The sequence below is a fragment of the Stigmatopora nigra genome, chromosome 3 (genome assembly GCF_051989575.1).
Source record: "Stigmatopora nigra isolate UIUO_SnigA chromosome 3, RoL_Snig_1.1, whole genome shotgun sequence".
Lineage (NCBI taxonomy): Eukaryota > Metazoa > Chordata > Actinopteri > Syngnathiformes > Syngnathidae > Stigmatopora > Stigmatopora nigra.
This window is the reverse complement of record NC_135510.1, coordinates 16177405-16193287: the sequence shown is the minus strand read 5'-3', so window position 1 is coordinate 16193287 and position 15883 is coordinate 16177405. Positions and strand designations below refer to the sequence as shown.

The window sequence follows — 15883 nt, the reverse complement described above, 5'->3', positions numbered from 1 at the left end:
CTTTGATATTGTTTTGGGATCAAATAAGGTTCCGATCTTGTCACTTTTCATACTTTTCTATCAAAATGTGTTTCTGCAATTCTGTAGTGATATTTTGTAAGATTTTTTGGCAGATAAAGCCCTGAAAAATAACCAAAATGTTATAAAAACGAAGCATTCAAAGCATGTAAAAGCATTGAAACTGTATTTTTACAGTTTGTAAGTTATATGAGGGTTTTTTTTTATCTATATTTAAAGTTTCCCAAAAGTAATTTAAAAGCTAATGTTTAAAATAGGATTTTTTATTCGGATTCATGCAACCACAAAACAAACAAATCACGCATCCGCAATTTTAACCGAAGCTCTAAAGAATTATTTCAGGGATTGAAAGTATTTATTGACTGAATGGATAATGGAGTGTGGAGAGCGGCTTTTATTTAGCGATCCTACCGGCGTTGTTGAAAGGAAAATGTCGTGCAAAGCACCTCTTATAATCTTCACAATATCAACAACGGACAAAAATTTTACACAACGGCATAAGGATTGAGTGGTTTGCATGTATGGCTCACATTTCAGAGGGTTCAAACCTCAGGCTGAATGGGAAAAAAATGTATTTGTGTGTTTTTGTTTCCCTGGTGATTGAATTATCTCTACTTAAGTTTCAAAGTACTGTATTTTCTCGCATATAAGCCATATTTGTCGCTAAAAAATGATTACTGAATCGAGGGTAAGGCTTATATGCGCATAAATTAGAATTGACATGCACGAAACTGCAAAGTGACAAAGACGGAATACCATAAAGCAAGATAATGTGGCCGATACGGTCATTTATTTCAAAATAGAGAAAAGGTAAACAGTTAAAATGCTAAAAAAAAATAATTTTAATGTCTATGAATGAAAACCTGCATAAAATTTGCATAAAACGTGAAAAAACTCACTTGTAACTGCCATTTTTCGCTCATGGTGCCGCCATATTGGCTAGGGATGACAAACGGGGCCGCTACGGACTCACTTCCTGGTTGTACTGCTCACATGACTTCCTTTTTGAATTTGTCTATTTTATATAGTACCTCAGAAATACCACATGGGAAGATTTTTTTAAGATTTTCCCTTTAAAGTAACACATTTGTACTTCCTATTAAAAGCATGAATATGGAGGTGAAAATTATGAATCCAGGGCGGCTTATACGAGAGAAATTGTAAAATTCAATCATTTTAACACAATTTTAAGGGTGTGGCTTATACGCAAAGACGACTAATATGCGAGAAAATACGGTTAAGCTAACTTCTAGCAAGTTTTACTTTTTCCAGTATAGATTTTTTATGATCCTTTCTTTAGGTCCAGAACATAAGCGAAACATGATCCTTCAAAATAAAATCAGATATTTCCCAGTCTGATTAAACAGGAAAATGATCAAAAGTCCCAAAATCAATGAAATAAAACCTATTAAGATATTTCCTTTTCATAAATAGTTTTGCAGATAACATGATTATAATGATATAGTAGTTATAATACAATGATGCATGAAATATTTAGATTTACAACAAGACTTTTATTCTTATTCATGGAAAGTACTTGTTGCCCTTTTAGGCCAGCCAGATCAATGTCGATGTCTGGCCATGCTCGTAAAATAATTCCATTGACTTCATGACACAATCAAAGCATTTAAATGGAATCAAATGTCATCCTCCACATTAGCCGCGAGGAAATGCTAATTGAAAACTTGCTATTACGTCTTCTTCATATGACACCTATTCTCGCCTGAACCTCATAAATTTCCATTGTTAAAGTGAAACACTACCATCTGGAGGCAAGATTTTCAAAATCAATTTCATATATATTGCTTATTATAAGCAATATATGTGAATTTGATTTGTTATGTTATGCAAATTGTGCTCATATAAACTACATTTGTGTCATTTGGGGCTGGGCAATGTCTTATTTTTATTTTATTTGGGGAATTATTCCTAAATATTTAATTGAATTCCATGTAAACAAACAATGAATCAAATGTTATATTTGATTTATTGTTTGTTTACATGGTTTGTTTATTTTGGGGAAATATTCCCAAATATTTACCGTATTTTCACGACTATAATGCGCACTTAAAAGTCTTACATTTTCTCCAAAATAGACAGTGCACCTTATAATCCAGTGCGCCTTATATATGGAAAAAACTGAAAACCACCACTGTCGGATATTAAAAAAACAAACGCCTGAACTGAAACAATACTGTTAAATATGCAGTTGCCATCATAGTTTACAAAATATTCCATCATATAGCTCCTCCCCCCTGCAAGATTTCATACAAAAAAATCCAAAACATCAACAATGGCTGGCTCTAGAGGTGACTGTAAAGTAGGGAGTGCTTCATACCTGGAAGTCAATAGCAATTACCGTATTTTCACCACTATAAGGCGCACTTAAAAATCTTAAATTTTCTCCAAAATAGACAGTGCGCCTTATAATACAGTGCGCCTTATATATGGAAAAAATGTCATTCATTGAGGGTGCGCCTTATAATGTGGTGCGCCTTATAGTCGTGAAAATACGGTAATTGAATTCCATGTAAACAAACAATGAATCAAATGTTATATTTGATTCATTGTTTGTTTTCATGGAATTCAATTAAATATTTGGGAATAATTCCCCAAATAAAATAAAAATAAAACATTGCCGAGCCCCAAATGACACAAATGTAGTTTATATGTGCAAAATTTGCATAACATAACAGCACTTGTCGACATGGAGTACAGTTGATCAGGTTATTGATCCGTGTCCTTGTTGTGGGATATTGATTGGCTCCATGTATGAGTTATAAACCTTTGGTTAAGATGTCAGGTAGCATTGTTTATGGTTTTTATTGATGGTGTTTTTATTGGGGGGTCTTGTAAAGACAGCTATATAGTTTTATGGCGGTGCTTTTATTTATAAAGCACTTTAAGAACAGCTGCAACAAAGTGCTGTACATAATAAATACAACTTGAAAGGGGGTATTGTGATGGAGGACAACATTTTATTTAGGTAGAAAATATAGTTGAGGAAGGAAATTAGAAGAAGAAATGTTATTTTTTTTACTATGGTTTTAGTTTTGATGTGTTCAGGATATTTTTGGAGGATTATTTTGCTTTATTTGCTAATTATTCGTTCCGTAGTTTGATATTTTTCCCATTTATTTGTTTTTTTGGTTGCTTTTTTTAAAGCATAATATAGTTTTTTTGTGACTATAATAGAGGATTCCTAATAAACTTTAAATAATAAATTTTACTTCATGTAAAATCAGTTCATCTTTTGAGCAAAAATAATTCAATATTTTATTATTTAAGGCGCCCACCACCATCCAAGATCGTCGCCATTTGATCAAGACCATGTGCGGCAAGTACAAGAGTAACATGTCCAAGACCATCACACGCCATCATGTGAATCATATCTATGTTGAGGACAAGTACAAGATCCTATACTGTCAGGTAAAAAAATAAAATACCCACTGAAGAAATACATGCATTAGTCAAATTTTGGGGGCATTTTCCCGTATCCCCTTATCTAATTTGTTTAAAATCTCAAAACAATCTTGGTGGTAACTTTCAAAAGTCCTAAAAATGTATTGAGACGATAAGAGAAGCCTGGCGGCCCAACAGGCTTTTAAAACAGAGGAAACAGTGACTTCACACATTATTTTAAGTAAAGTGGACCATATTAGCTCCCCTGCGACGTCATCTGAAACAAATATTTTACATAAAACTGGACTTGACTAAATTTAACTACATATATAATGATTTTAGTGTACTTGACATACAGATAGCTAAGCTAAATAGCTTTAAAGTCAACTTGATTTTGCGTGAGCCGGACCATTTTAGATATAATATTTACTTTTTTTTAATAAATGGATTAAAAGAACTGGATTAAAATCCCCGAATATTCATTTTTTTTATAAATCTAAAACAATGTTTATTTGAGCTTTTTTATATTTTTATATTTTACAAAATGATTTTTGAACTAAAAACAGAAAAAAATGATTAAAAAATTACAATTATTGATTTAATAGGGGGAAAATACGGAAATTTAATATACATCTATACTCTTCATTATAATTTGATCCTATAACAGAAAGCCTCCACTCATGATTTACTTTCCCGGGCCACACAAAATGATACAGCGGACCAGATTTGGCCCTTGGGCCACCACTTTGACACACAATACTCTAATTCATTAACTACTCAAATTAATCCGGTCAGAGAGACAAAAAGTCATCTTAAGGACTTTTGGAGTATTAGTTAGCATCCTCACAACAACAACCACAACAAAAAACAACAACAAAGTAGGTGAGATCTTGAGTTTACAGTATGAGTATAAACTATGTAATATTTTCCCTTCCATAGGTGCCCAAAGTCGCCTGCTCCAACTGGAAACGGATTTTACTAGTATTATCAGGCCATGCATCAGACATCGAGAAGATAACCCACAAGGCTACCTATAAAGACCTTCCCTTGAAGACCCTCAACACATTTGACCAAGCAGGCATCATGGAACGCCTAGCCAACTACACCAAATTCATGTTTGTGCGAGACCCTCTGGAGAGATTAGTATCGGCCTATAGGGACAAACTGGAGAACCACAACGCTTACTACCACACCTTATTCGGAAGGTTTATAATTTCCAAGTACAGGCCCAATGCCTCCAAGTTGGCCTTGGAGTACGGGGACGGGGTGACGTTCCTAGAGTTCGTGCAGTACTTGTTGGATATGCCATCATCTGTCAGTAAAGACATCCACTGGGAGGCGGCCAATCGGCTTTGCAACCCGTGCCACATAGACTACGATTTTGTGGGAAAGTTTGAGAACATGTCGGAGGAATCTGATTCGCTCTTGCGATTGGCTGGGGCGCCACCTGACCTTAAGTTGCCCAATTTGAAGGACCGTAATCCGTCGGATGAGAAGACGTCACTTAGCGTTACGCAGAAGTACATGTCCCAGCTGGACTCGGTGAAGAGGCAGCAATTGTACGATTTGTACAAATTGGATTTTCTCATGTTTAATTATTCTAAACCTTTCCCGGATTTATACTGAGAAACTCACTTGGGCACTTTTGAAGTTATACTGCATTGCTTTCAGCGGATTTGAACGTTTTGGAACCTTTGTACGCGCAATTTAATGATGCAAAATTGTGCGTAATGCTGCATTTGGTTTTGTTAACAAGGCCGTTTTTATGTACGGTCGTCGGGAAGTGAAAAAAAACGTGAATGGGCATAACGTGAAGGCAAAACAGATGTAAAACAGAAGTGGGTTTAGAGCAGGACATTGATTTTGGATATTTTACTCTGTGGCCAATCGGTATCGAGTAGGATTTGTTCACCTTAACTACTCATGTTATCAACCAATACATCATGCGGATTGGGGTTTTGTTCGCGAATATGTTTATACGTGTACAATTTAAAGCCATGTTGATTGGTAACGCCCAAAACGGCCATCTTAGAAATTTACTAGATTTAAAAATAGCTACCGGTTGTTAGCTCATGTGCAACTTGGACATCAGGACATGTCACACAAATTAGAATGTGTTTAAGATGAATATAAAGAGCTGCCAAATGCTAAAAATGTTGTAGTAGGTAAAGCAAATTTTCTCTCTATTATCTATTTTTTAATGTTTTTCAATTAGTTTTCAATAATTGATTCTTGCAAAAAAAAATCATGTTAATTACTGGAAAAAAAATGCGATATTTTTTTTAATTTTTGAAATTTTTGATTCGCATTTTTTATACAAAACGCAAATTTCGTAATTTGGTCAAGACTAACATCGTAAACTATGGACTTTTTTAAGTATTTGGCAGCTCTGAATTTATCCACAAATGAAGTTCAAACGTTTTAAATGGGTCACAATTTATTTTAATACAGATTATGTTTGTGTGACATTGTTCTTTTAACATTCGTCCCATCTATTAATAATAAACACCTAAATTCAACATCAATACCTATAATTTTCACATCATAGAAGTACAATTATCTCCCAAAATACTTTTTATAGTGTTCAACTGGCTTTAAATTGTCTTGCTTTAGCTCACAATAGTAATCGCAAATGCCTTTCCACCAGTTGCATTGCCTACTTGACTTTTGCGTACTTCTATCTATATATCAATGGGTATCAAAATGCATATTTGATAAGCAGTCACCAAATTGACAAGATGAATCCCCCCACCCCCCGTGCGCTTTCTCCAGTGTGTCCAGTGCTGCCCCCCTCTGGAGCCATGTGCCGTTTAAAGTAGCATTTTTTTGTACGTTCATGTTTTTTGAAAATACTGCGCGTTACTTGGATGTATTAACGTGGACGGTCCAGGTATTTACAGGGTACAACGTGTTGCTGCCTGTTTTTGTGCTACAGACTTCCCAAAGTGTGTTGTCATGCAAATAATTCACATTCGGATGTTTGACAATCTTAAAAGACAAAAGGTGAGGATACGGTGAGCAATGATATGCGAATTTTAGTAGTATTTTGTACTAAAAATAGAACTCTGACATTTCAATTTGATTGTATTTGTTTTCAATCTGCCTTTAATCATTTCTTGTGACTTTTACTTCACACTGTATTTTATTTTATTTTAGTTATATACTGTTGCTGGGTAAAATTCATCAAGGCTAACCACCACATTAGCTAAAAACGCATACTCTTGGACAGATATGGCACTAAAATCCACACTTTGTGTTTTATGTACTCTTTTAGATTTGGTTTCTAGGTTTTTGGTTGCCAATTACGAGCAATGTTGTAAAAAAAACAAACAAACAATATAGAGTTTGTCGCTCTTCCCAAGATGGCCGCTGATTACAAACACCACAGAAGAAGAAAACAAAGATCGCAGTAAAGGTAAACATGACTATAAAGGAAGTCCTGTGGTGTTTTGCACTGACATTTTAAGTCTGTTTATTTAACATTCATATTTTCCATTTTAGAGCATTTGAACTGGTAGATTAACGACAAATAGTTAAACTAGTCAGGATTTAACGTCCTGGCAAAAGTGATTAGCACAAAGGCTAAGCTAACGTACTAATGTTCTATAATTGCAGTAACTGTGCATTCACAAGTTTTGTATTAGTTTTTATTTTTTCCTGTTTCACAAAGGTTTTTAAGCAGTGTCTGACCCACCCGAGATCGCAACTATTTTACATTCAAGTGAGTATGCAGTAATTTTGTACTTTAAAAGGTGTTTGTGTGTGTATGTATACAAATATATATGTATGTATATGTATGCATACATGTGTATGTATTTATATATACATGTGTATATATGATATGTATATATGTATATCTATGTATATATATGTATGTATATGTGTATATCTGTATGTATATATGTCTATATATGTATGTACATATATTTATATATGTATATATGTATGTATATATATATATATATGTATGTATATATGTATGTATATATGTATATATATATGTCTATACATATATATGTATATATGTATGTATATATGTATGTATATATGTATGTATATATGTATGTATGTATATATATATATATATATATATATATATATATATATATATATATATATATATATATATATATATATATATATATATATATATATATATATATATATATATATATATATATATATATATATATATATATATATATATATATATATATATATATATGTATATATATATATGTATATACATATATATGTATACATGGATGTACATATATGTCTATATATGTATGTATATATATAACTATATATGTATGTACATATATATGTATATATGTAGGTACATATATATGTATACATGTATGTACATATATGTATATATGTATGTATATATATATAACTATATATGTATGTACATATATATGTATACATGTATGTACATATATATGTATACATGTATGTACATGTATATATATATGTATGTACATATATATATGCATATATATAGATTTGTATTTACATATAGTTATATATGTATGTATGTATATGTATGTATATATGTATATATGTGTATATGTGTATATGTATATGTATAATATATATATATTATTTTTTATTATTATTATTTTCAATACGTGGAATTGGTAGATTATCATCACTGGCCAGGTATCGAGAGCAAAAGGTATCAGTGCAACACTCAGAGCAATGTAGAATAATAATAATTCAACATTTTAATGAGGTTTCTGTCCGCCACTAATAAAGTGCTTAGCTTTCTTTCCTACTAAACCCCCATGACAACAACAACAAAAATTCTCCCCATTAACGTCCTGTAAACTGCAAAGTCAGTAACTCTGTACCCCCAAGTACCCCCAAAACCACACAATCTACACATTGTATGTCTGGCACCCAGTCTGCAGCCTTCTATAAGCTTTTTAAATCAACACTGTTTATTGTGTACAATTGTATAATGGGCATTCAGATGACTATATTTTTCTATGTATTTCTAATATATCTCTATCTACACACACACACGTATAGATTATAAACATTATCAGTACTTCTATTGTGAATTTTTTTTCATTGTCATTGATTGTGATGCCAGTCTGTTGCCACCAAATGTTAAAAAAAAAAAATGAGAATAATAACCGAAAAGACAAATTGTGTTTGGTAGATTTCTAACACAATTTTTAATCATTCTGTAACAAATTACTCAGTTTTTGCGTGTTCGCTCATTAGCATAATAGATGTTGCTTTCCGCCTAGTGGGCAAACAACCAAATATTATCATTTTTTATATGATAATTTTCTCATTAATCTGTTTTTGTGGGAAAATCTTTGACCTTGCGTTGCTTCTACTCCTAAAAAAATATGTTTTTAATAAAAGTATGTGATTATTCATTGATATTAGGCACATTTCACACATTTATAGACTTTGTTGAACAAATTAATACACAAGTTTGGGTTATTTCTTTTCTTAAAGGGCCACACCAACATGCTAACTCCATTGAAATACAAAAATTGTCTTTACATAATGCAGTAAATGATATTGTTTTGATACAATGTTACCGGTCTTTATGTGATGTTATAATTAGGAAGAGAAAAAGTCATCAAAATAGAAAGTATACAATGTTTTGACCCTTAAGGAAAATCCCTCCTCTCAAAAAAGGCACTTTTTTATATCGCTCTTATTTGATTTCTTCTTTATTATTTCTTCCAATTGGGACTGCCATGATTAATTAACTGATTGACAACTTATATTACCTTATATATTGTGATAATTAATATTTTTACTTGACCAAAAATGCTTTAAATTCTTCTCTTTAATGACAGCAAATAATCAATAATATATTTGTATTTTTACATTTATGTTTTAAATAGAAATGCCCATTTAAAAGTGACTATAACAACAAAATAACAATTAAAAAGGAGAATAAACTACAATAACATTCTTTTATTTTTATTCACTTTTGTTTTAGAATATATTTCCTTTTTTAATTTAATAGGCAACAATAAATATTCTTTTTTATTTGTTAATTGCTATTTATTAATTAAAAAGCAAAGGAAAAATAGCAAAAAAATATTGTTCATTTATTTTTTTAAAATTCAATTTGAGAGAACAAAACCTCATATTTATTTTTATTCGCTCTTGTTTTATTATTTATTTCCTTTTCTGATTCAAAGAGCAACAGTAAATATCCTTATTTATATATTCATTATTTTTATTTAATTAAAACGCAATGGGTAAAATAGCAATTATTTTGTGTTATTTTTCCAAACATGTTTATTTATTTTAAAATTTTTCAAATTGAGAGAAAAAAGTTTTCAATCATTTAATGAGAACTACCAATATTTATTTATAGTACAAAAAAATGCACAAAATAATGTGGTAGTAAGTCCAGATATTGCACCCAATGTTTTAATCATTTAAATCACTGAAATGGCACTAAAGTACAATTTTATCAATGTTTTGTGAGTGGAAAAATACTAGTAAACATTTCCACTTAGTTAAAAATACAAATTATATGCAACTCACATGTAAAAAAACCTTTTTTTTAAAGTAGTATACATTTTTTTCAGGCTTAATCCTTTCATTAACGGCGATAAATGTCAAATCCATCTAAAATAACCTCAATGAAATCACATCATTTCAAAAATATTGGTACTATTTAGTACATATAATGCAATTTAGCTTACAAATGGCAATCTTGTTGTTTATTTGCCTTAAACGTGCACTAATATAAAAGTCCAGCCAAGGCACATATTTTAAAGCCAAGTTATGTCACATATGAAAACAAAAATGGTTTAAAAACCATGTGCATTTTCTGTGAGTGAGTGGAAATCCATATTTATAAATACTATATTCTCTATAATCACATATATGTGGTGCAACCCATAAATGTGACATTGTTTTTTGTTTTTTTGGTTGTTACGTGATGAATTTTGCACTTTGAAAAATCCGAATTTTAATTAGGTCTGTTTTTGAATCGGTGTCTATTATAGCCCTCTTTTGCTAAAAATAATAATAATAATAATGCTGCATCTTAATTATTGCTTTAAATACCCCATCGCGTAACACACTTGTGTGATGTACGCATTGGAGTGTGCGCAGGTATGTGTGTGCGCGTGTGTGTATGTTTACTGAAAAAATTCAGTAATTCAAGTAACAAGTGAATGTATAACTGTTGATCGGAGGTATAATTGTGAATGAAAAAGTGTTTGAAATATATATACATATATATAAATATACAGTATATGATTCAAGCCTTTGTCTTATTTTACACTGCCAGTCAAATGGTGACTTTTCAGGAAAGAATTTTTTTAAATGACTTCTTTTCGGCTGATGTGTGTGTGTCAACTAATAAATATGTCTTTAGCATTTTAAAAGATGACTTGTTGTGGTTTTTAATTGGGAAAAAATTTAAGTATTAGATGCTTATGTGCATGGAAAAAAATTCTGATGTAAAACAGCCCTATTGTTAATGATGTTTCACATTTAAACTCTAATTAATCTCGACATATTAATCACAAATACTCGTTACATAGTACCACTCCCAAAATATAAAATAAAATTATTACTGCAACTATCCTACTCTGCCGCCAGATGCCACCGAAGCATAGAAAAATGAACCCTACCCAAAAAATATCATGAAACGCTCTCTTCTACTGTAGGCTTTAATTTTAATATATGGCTTGTTATTAGTCATTAATAAGATGTTAATATTTTAATTGGTTGGAAACAGAAATAGTGCGCAGCTTTAATTTGAAAAGGAAGCATGGCTCTGTGAAATGCGGTTTAGCTTTCTTATTTCTTTGTTTGAGTTATTTATTTTATAACAGATCCTTGTATTACCCTCTTTCAACGGCAGGTGGTACTGCTCTCCTTCTAAAATGATATCCTATTCATGTTTTATGTAGTACTGGTGTAATAGATGCAATGAAGCAGTTAATTTTCCGTCACTTTTTTTCCCACATCCAATGTAGCGTATTTACAGGTCACGTCTGATGAATTTTGGATCATTTTGTATTGATTTTGATGGACTGCATAGGCTGTGTTTTGCTCATTATTCAAATTCTGCTGGTTTCTGGATATTTCCAGGATACTTTCTATTGTTTTTGGGGCATTTTGACAAATTTTCTGCCATTGAATACTTTATTTTGACATGCCAATGAACAAGTGTAATCTAGAAAAGTGCACTTGATCACCGTACAAACATCTAGTTTTGGTGCAAACTTGACAAAAAAAGGGTGCTCGGATGTTTGGTCGCCGGATGTTTGGTCCCCCAGACGTTTGGTCGCCCGGACGTTTGGTCGCCGGACATTTGGTCGCCCGGACCATAGGTCGCCCAGACGTTTGGTCGCCCGGACGTTTGGTCGCCCGGACGTTTGGTCGCCCGGACCTCTGGTCGCCAGGACATTTGGTCGCCCGGACGTTTGGTCACCCGGACGTTTGGTCACCCGGACGTTTGGTCACCCGGATGTTTGACAACATGACAGAGAGCTTACTGTTGAAATCAACTCTCAAAATTCTATTCATGAGAGTTTAATATCTAAATATCTACTGTTGAAACCAGCTCTCAAAATTGTAGTCACCCGGGCGAACCAAACGCCTGGCGACCAAACATTCAATCACGCACAGAGCAAGTCGGACCCCTTATCAGGCTACATCATAATTTCCCCCCATTTAACCACCCTCACTCACAATGTAAAAAGTTTCTCGATAGACACAGCCATCTTAGCTCTAATCCACAATAACATTTACAAATACCAATCTTCAAATTCTGATTTCGGCACTCAACTCCCTCCCCGCTACCCCCATCTAAAAAAAATATTCCTATGAAATCCAAAAGTGCCCCTACTGTGAAAAAACTGGATTTTTCCCCCAAAAGAACTTGCTAGGATTTCATCTTGTGACCATAAAATGTCATCAGCCGGCAGCCTGGGTCGCTATGTGCTTGCACAGAACGCTCTTCGTTCAGCCCTGGGGGGGCGGCACTGGCCATGCTTCCACGCTGCCGCCCTCCCCTTTCCCCCCACCCCCGCCCCAATGCCTTTTTTATTTCATTCTTTATTTATTTACACATATATACCCACCCGAATCGTCCCTCCGTTCCAACCCCCCCGAGGCTCCGTGGTGTCAACCAGGCGGCCTCGATGTTGACAAAGCAAAGACGCATCAGAACTGTTCACAACAAAAGCGTGACAGGCTCCGGTTTCGTTCTCCCACCAGAAAAACGCCCTCTGGGGTTTAGTGGGGGGGTCCGATTCCGGGCGGGGTCCCCCCCACCCCTCGAAAACCTTTGCGAATGACACTTCTTCATGCATGTGTGTCGTCGCCGTGACGGCCCGTTGATGGATAAGTGCAAATACGAAGCATAAGTCAAGGTTGCGACTTGATGTCATCATGACACATGCAGTCTAATGAGGACTGTGGGTGCTAGGCCCCCCCCAGGCTTAGCGGAGCGGAGGGAGGATGAGGGGATGCTATGTGATGCACAGCAGATGTGATCGGCGTCCCGGCATCGTTCATGTCGGGACTGCAAATTATATCGGTACCTCCATTTACGAACTTTTTTACGTGGTAAATTTGCAGGTTACAAAAACACCTCAATGGGAAAAACAATGGATGTGACAGAAATTCAACTTAAAAAAAGGTAAAATCTACCTGAAAAATCCAACATCCGTCAAAACGTAAATAGTCAGTATTTTATTTTGAAATTGCTTTCCCTTTGGCTATCTCCCAACACCTTGGAGGCCTCCCATTGGCTCCACCCACCATTCTAAAATGTACTTAAAGCAACTGTATTCTTTAAGAGGCACAACAAAGTTAGATTCTCACTGTATGGCTTTTACATATTCTCTCTGTGCTTGCGTGGGTTTTCTCCGGGTACTCCGGTTTCCCCATCGCATCCCAAAAATGTGTAGATTAGGCTGGTTGAACACTCTAAATTGAATTGAAGGTGATTGGTCGTTCATTGAAGCGAAAGCTTTACTATTGAAGAACTTTTTAAAACTTATGTCAATGCGTCAAACACTACTAAAGTGTACATATTTTTACGTAACATTCTTTAGTCAGGCAGAACAACCCTACGGGCCCGATCAGACACCCTAATTGGCCACTTCAGGCCCACGGACTGCATGTTTAAATGACTTTAACATAGCGTCCACATTTTTGGTGGTCAAAGACTACAATGTTAAATTTTGGACTACAGTAATCCCTCAAATATCGCGGCTTTAACTTTCGCGCTTTCACGACATTGCAGATTTTTTTCTGGAGGATTTTTTTTTATGATTGTTTTTTTTTGTAAGTTCAGAAAAACATGAAAATCCACACTGAAACTCACAAGTGGAAGCCACTCCCCTTTCCTCTTCTTGCTACTAGAACTCAGTACTGAAGTAAAAAACATATATATTTAAATAGGGCGACCCTACTTTGCATTTTTTTCCATTTATCACGGCCATGTCTAGTTTACATTAACCACAATAATCGAGGGATCACTGTACAAAAGCTTGGCGTCCACTTATGATGTGGACATCATGTAAAAAGATAATTCAAAACATTTACACCCCCCTTTGAAGGACTATGCTTCATAACAGCGCCTGCTTTTCAAGCCTTGGGCAAAAAGCATTGTTTTTATGTGGCCATGCATTCATTTATTGATTCATTCATGAACACAAATGGAAGATGATCCTTACAAAAAAAGTCTTCTCATTCACTCCCTTCAAATAACTCACATTATCCCCCCCCCAAAAAAGCCTCTGATCACCCATTTTTTTTCCACCGGTGTCACTTTTTGCACCTGCTTTTTTGAAGCACACACAAGTCCTCAGTGTGACCTACTTCACATTGACACAGCGTAGCTAAAATCCATAAATTAAGGAAATTAACTGATGGGGCCCGGAGCCACTTTGTAAGCTATTTAAATCTTTAAATTTACAACATCCCGGCATAGGCCCGCCACATGTAATTGAACTAACTCCCGGCTTGTATCCTTTTAATGAGAAAAAAAAATCCTGCTTCTTTCATGCATACACACTCAAACACATGGACATACACACACATTCCAAATCCCTCCAGTTTGTACCTCTGGAAACAACAAATCTGTGCCAGAGGCGTTTGAATGTGGGGGATTTCTGGGGCGCACTGGGGTCTAATTATTAAGACTTGGCCTGCTTCAAGGCGAAATGCATTCCCATACTCCCACTAGTCCTGCTGTCAAATATCGCCAGATTTATCACTTTATTACCTTTTGAAAAACTTGGGGGAGAAAGTGTCAGTCCATTTTTTTCATTGTGTAGGACTGACAGGGTTTTGGGGCAAATATTAGCATGAAATTAGCTCGCGGCTAGCAAATATTAGCATGAAACTAGCTCCCGGCTGTCAAATAACGCAAAGATTTATCACTTTATTACCTTTTGAAAAACTTGGGGGAGAAAGTGACAGTCCATTTTCTCATTGTGTACGATTGACGGGGTTTTGGGGCAAATATTAGCCTGAAATTAGCTCGTGGCTAGCAAATGTTAGCATGAAATTAGCTCACGGCTAGCAAATGACACTTTTCTTTAAAACATTGGTTTATAAACTACAAATATACAAAGTTATAATGACATATGAAAGCAAAACATTGTCAAATAGGATAAATATGGGAAAGTTTAATGTTTAAATGTGTTTAATAATGCAACGCATGGATGAAATTAAGTTTTGTTTTAGTGTCAGGCATGGCTAATTTATCTTAGCATGTAAATGGGGGTTAAGGGGATTATTGTTATTTTATTAATGGGTGATTTGGCCACATTTTTTCATGTTTAATGTTTTTTTATGTTGTTTTTGGTATTATATTTTACTGGTACTTTTTGGCAATATTTGAATTTCTATTTGTATGTTTGATTTTTTAAAAACAACCAGTTTTGGCTAAAATCTTACATATTTACACAAATAGTTCTCCCTCATTTCACTTTTCTTAAACCTGTAATACCCCCTGCCTCCACCAGTTAGAGCCAAACATCAAGAAACAACATCTCCACTCACTCATACCACCTCATATAATTACTGTTCTCAATGCTACATCAATTATTCACACTTATTTACCCACAAATAAACAAACACACAAATAAATAAATAATGGAGCACCTTGACTGACTCCAAACTTTTCTCTCTTCCTCTTTTACTTTTGTTTATTTATTTTTTTGGGTGAGGGAGGGGTTGGGGCACACACAAAACGCTTCACGCATGATTCACTTCCATTGTGTCACACACATATGCAAAAATAACAATAATCAGCTTGTGAATCCTATTTTGCAAAAGTCTGGAGGCTGTCTGCTTTCATTTTGAGCATGAGTGAGGGGTGTGTGTATGTATGTGTGTGTGTGCAAGTGTTTCTGAGTGTGTGTATGTGTGTGTTGTGGCCAGATATCTCCATCTAAGCCCCTGCACTATAATTGAAATGGCGCATTTGGCTGGAGGCGGC

The 15883-nt window shown here is 34.3% G+C and overlaps 1 protein-coding gene across 2 annotated transcripts in view; it reads left to right on the top strand.

The window, feature by feature from the left end:
- The window catches only part of chst8 (carbohydrate (N-acetylgalactosamine 4-0) sulfotransferase 8), a 166210-nt gene extending 160620 nt beyond the window's left edge, over positions 1–5590 (top strand). For both annotated transcript variants that reach the window (XM_077713403.1, XM_077713402.1), the window contains exons 4-5: positions 3307–3447; positions 4360–5590. In XM_077713403.1, the coding sequence (XP_077569529.1) occupies positions 3307–3447; positions 4360–5046 (828 nt within the window). In that variant the 3' untranslated portion in view covers positions 5047–5590. The remainder of the gene's footprint in view (positions 1–3306; positions 3448–4359) is intronic.
- The last annotated feature ends 10293 nt before the right edge of the window (positions 5591–15883 follow it).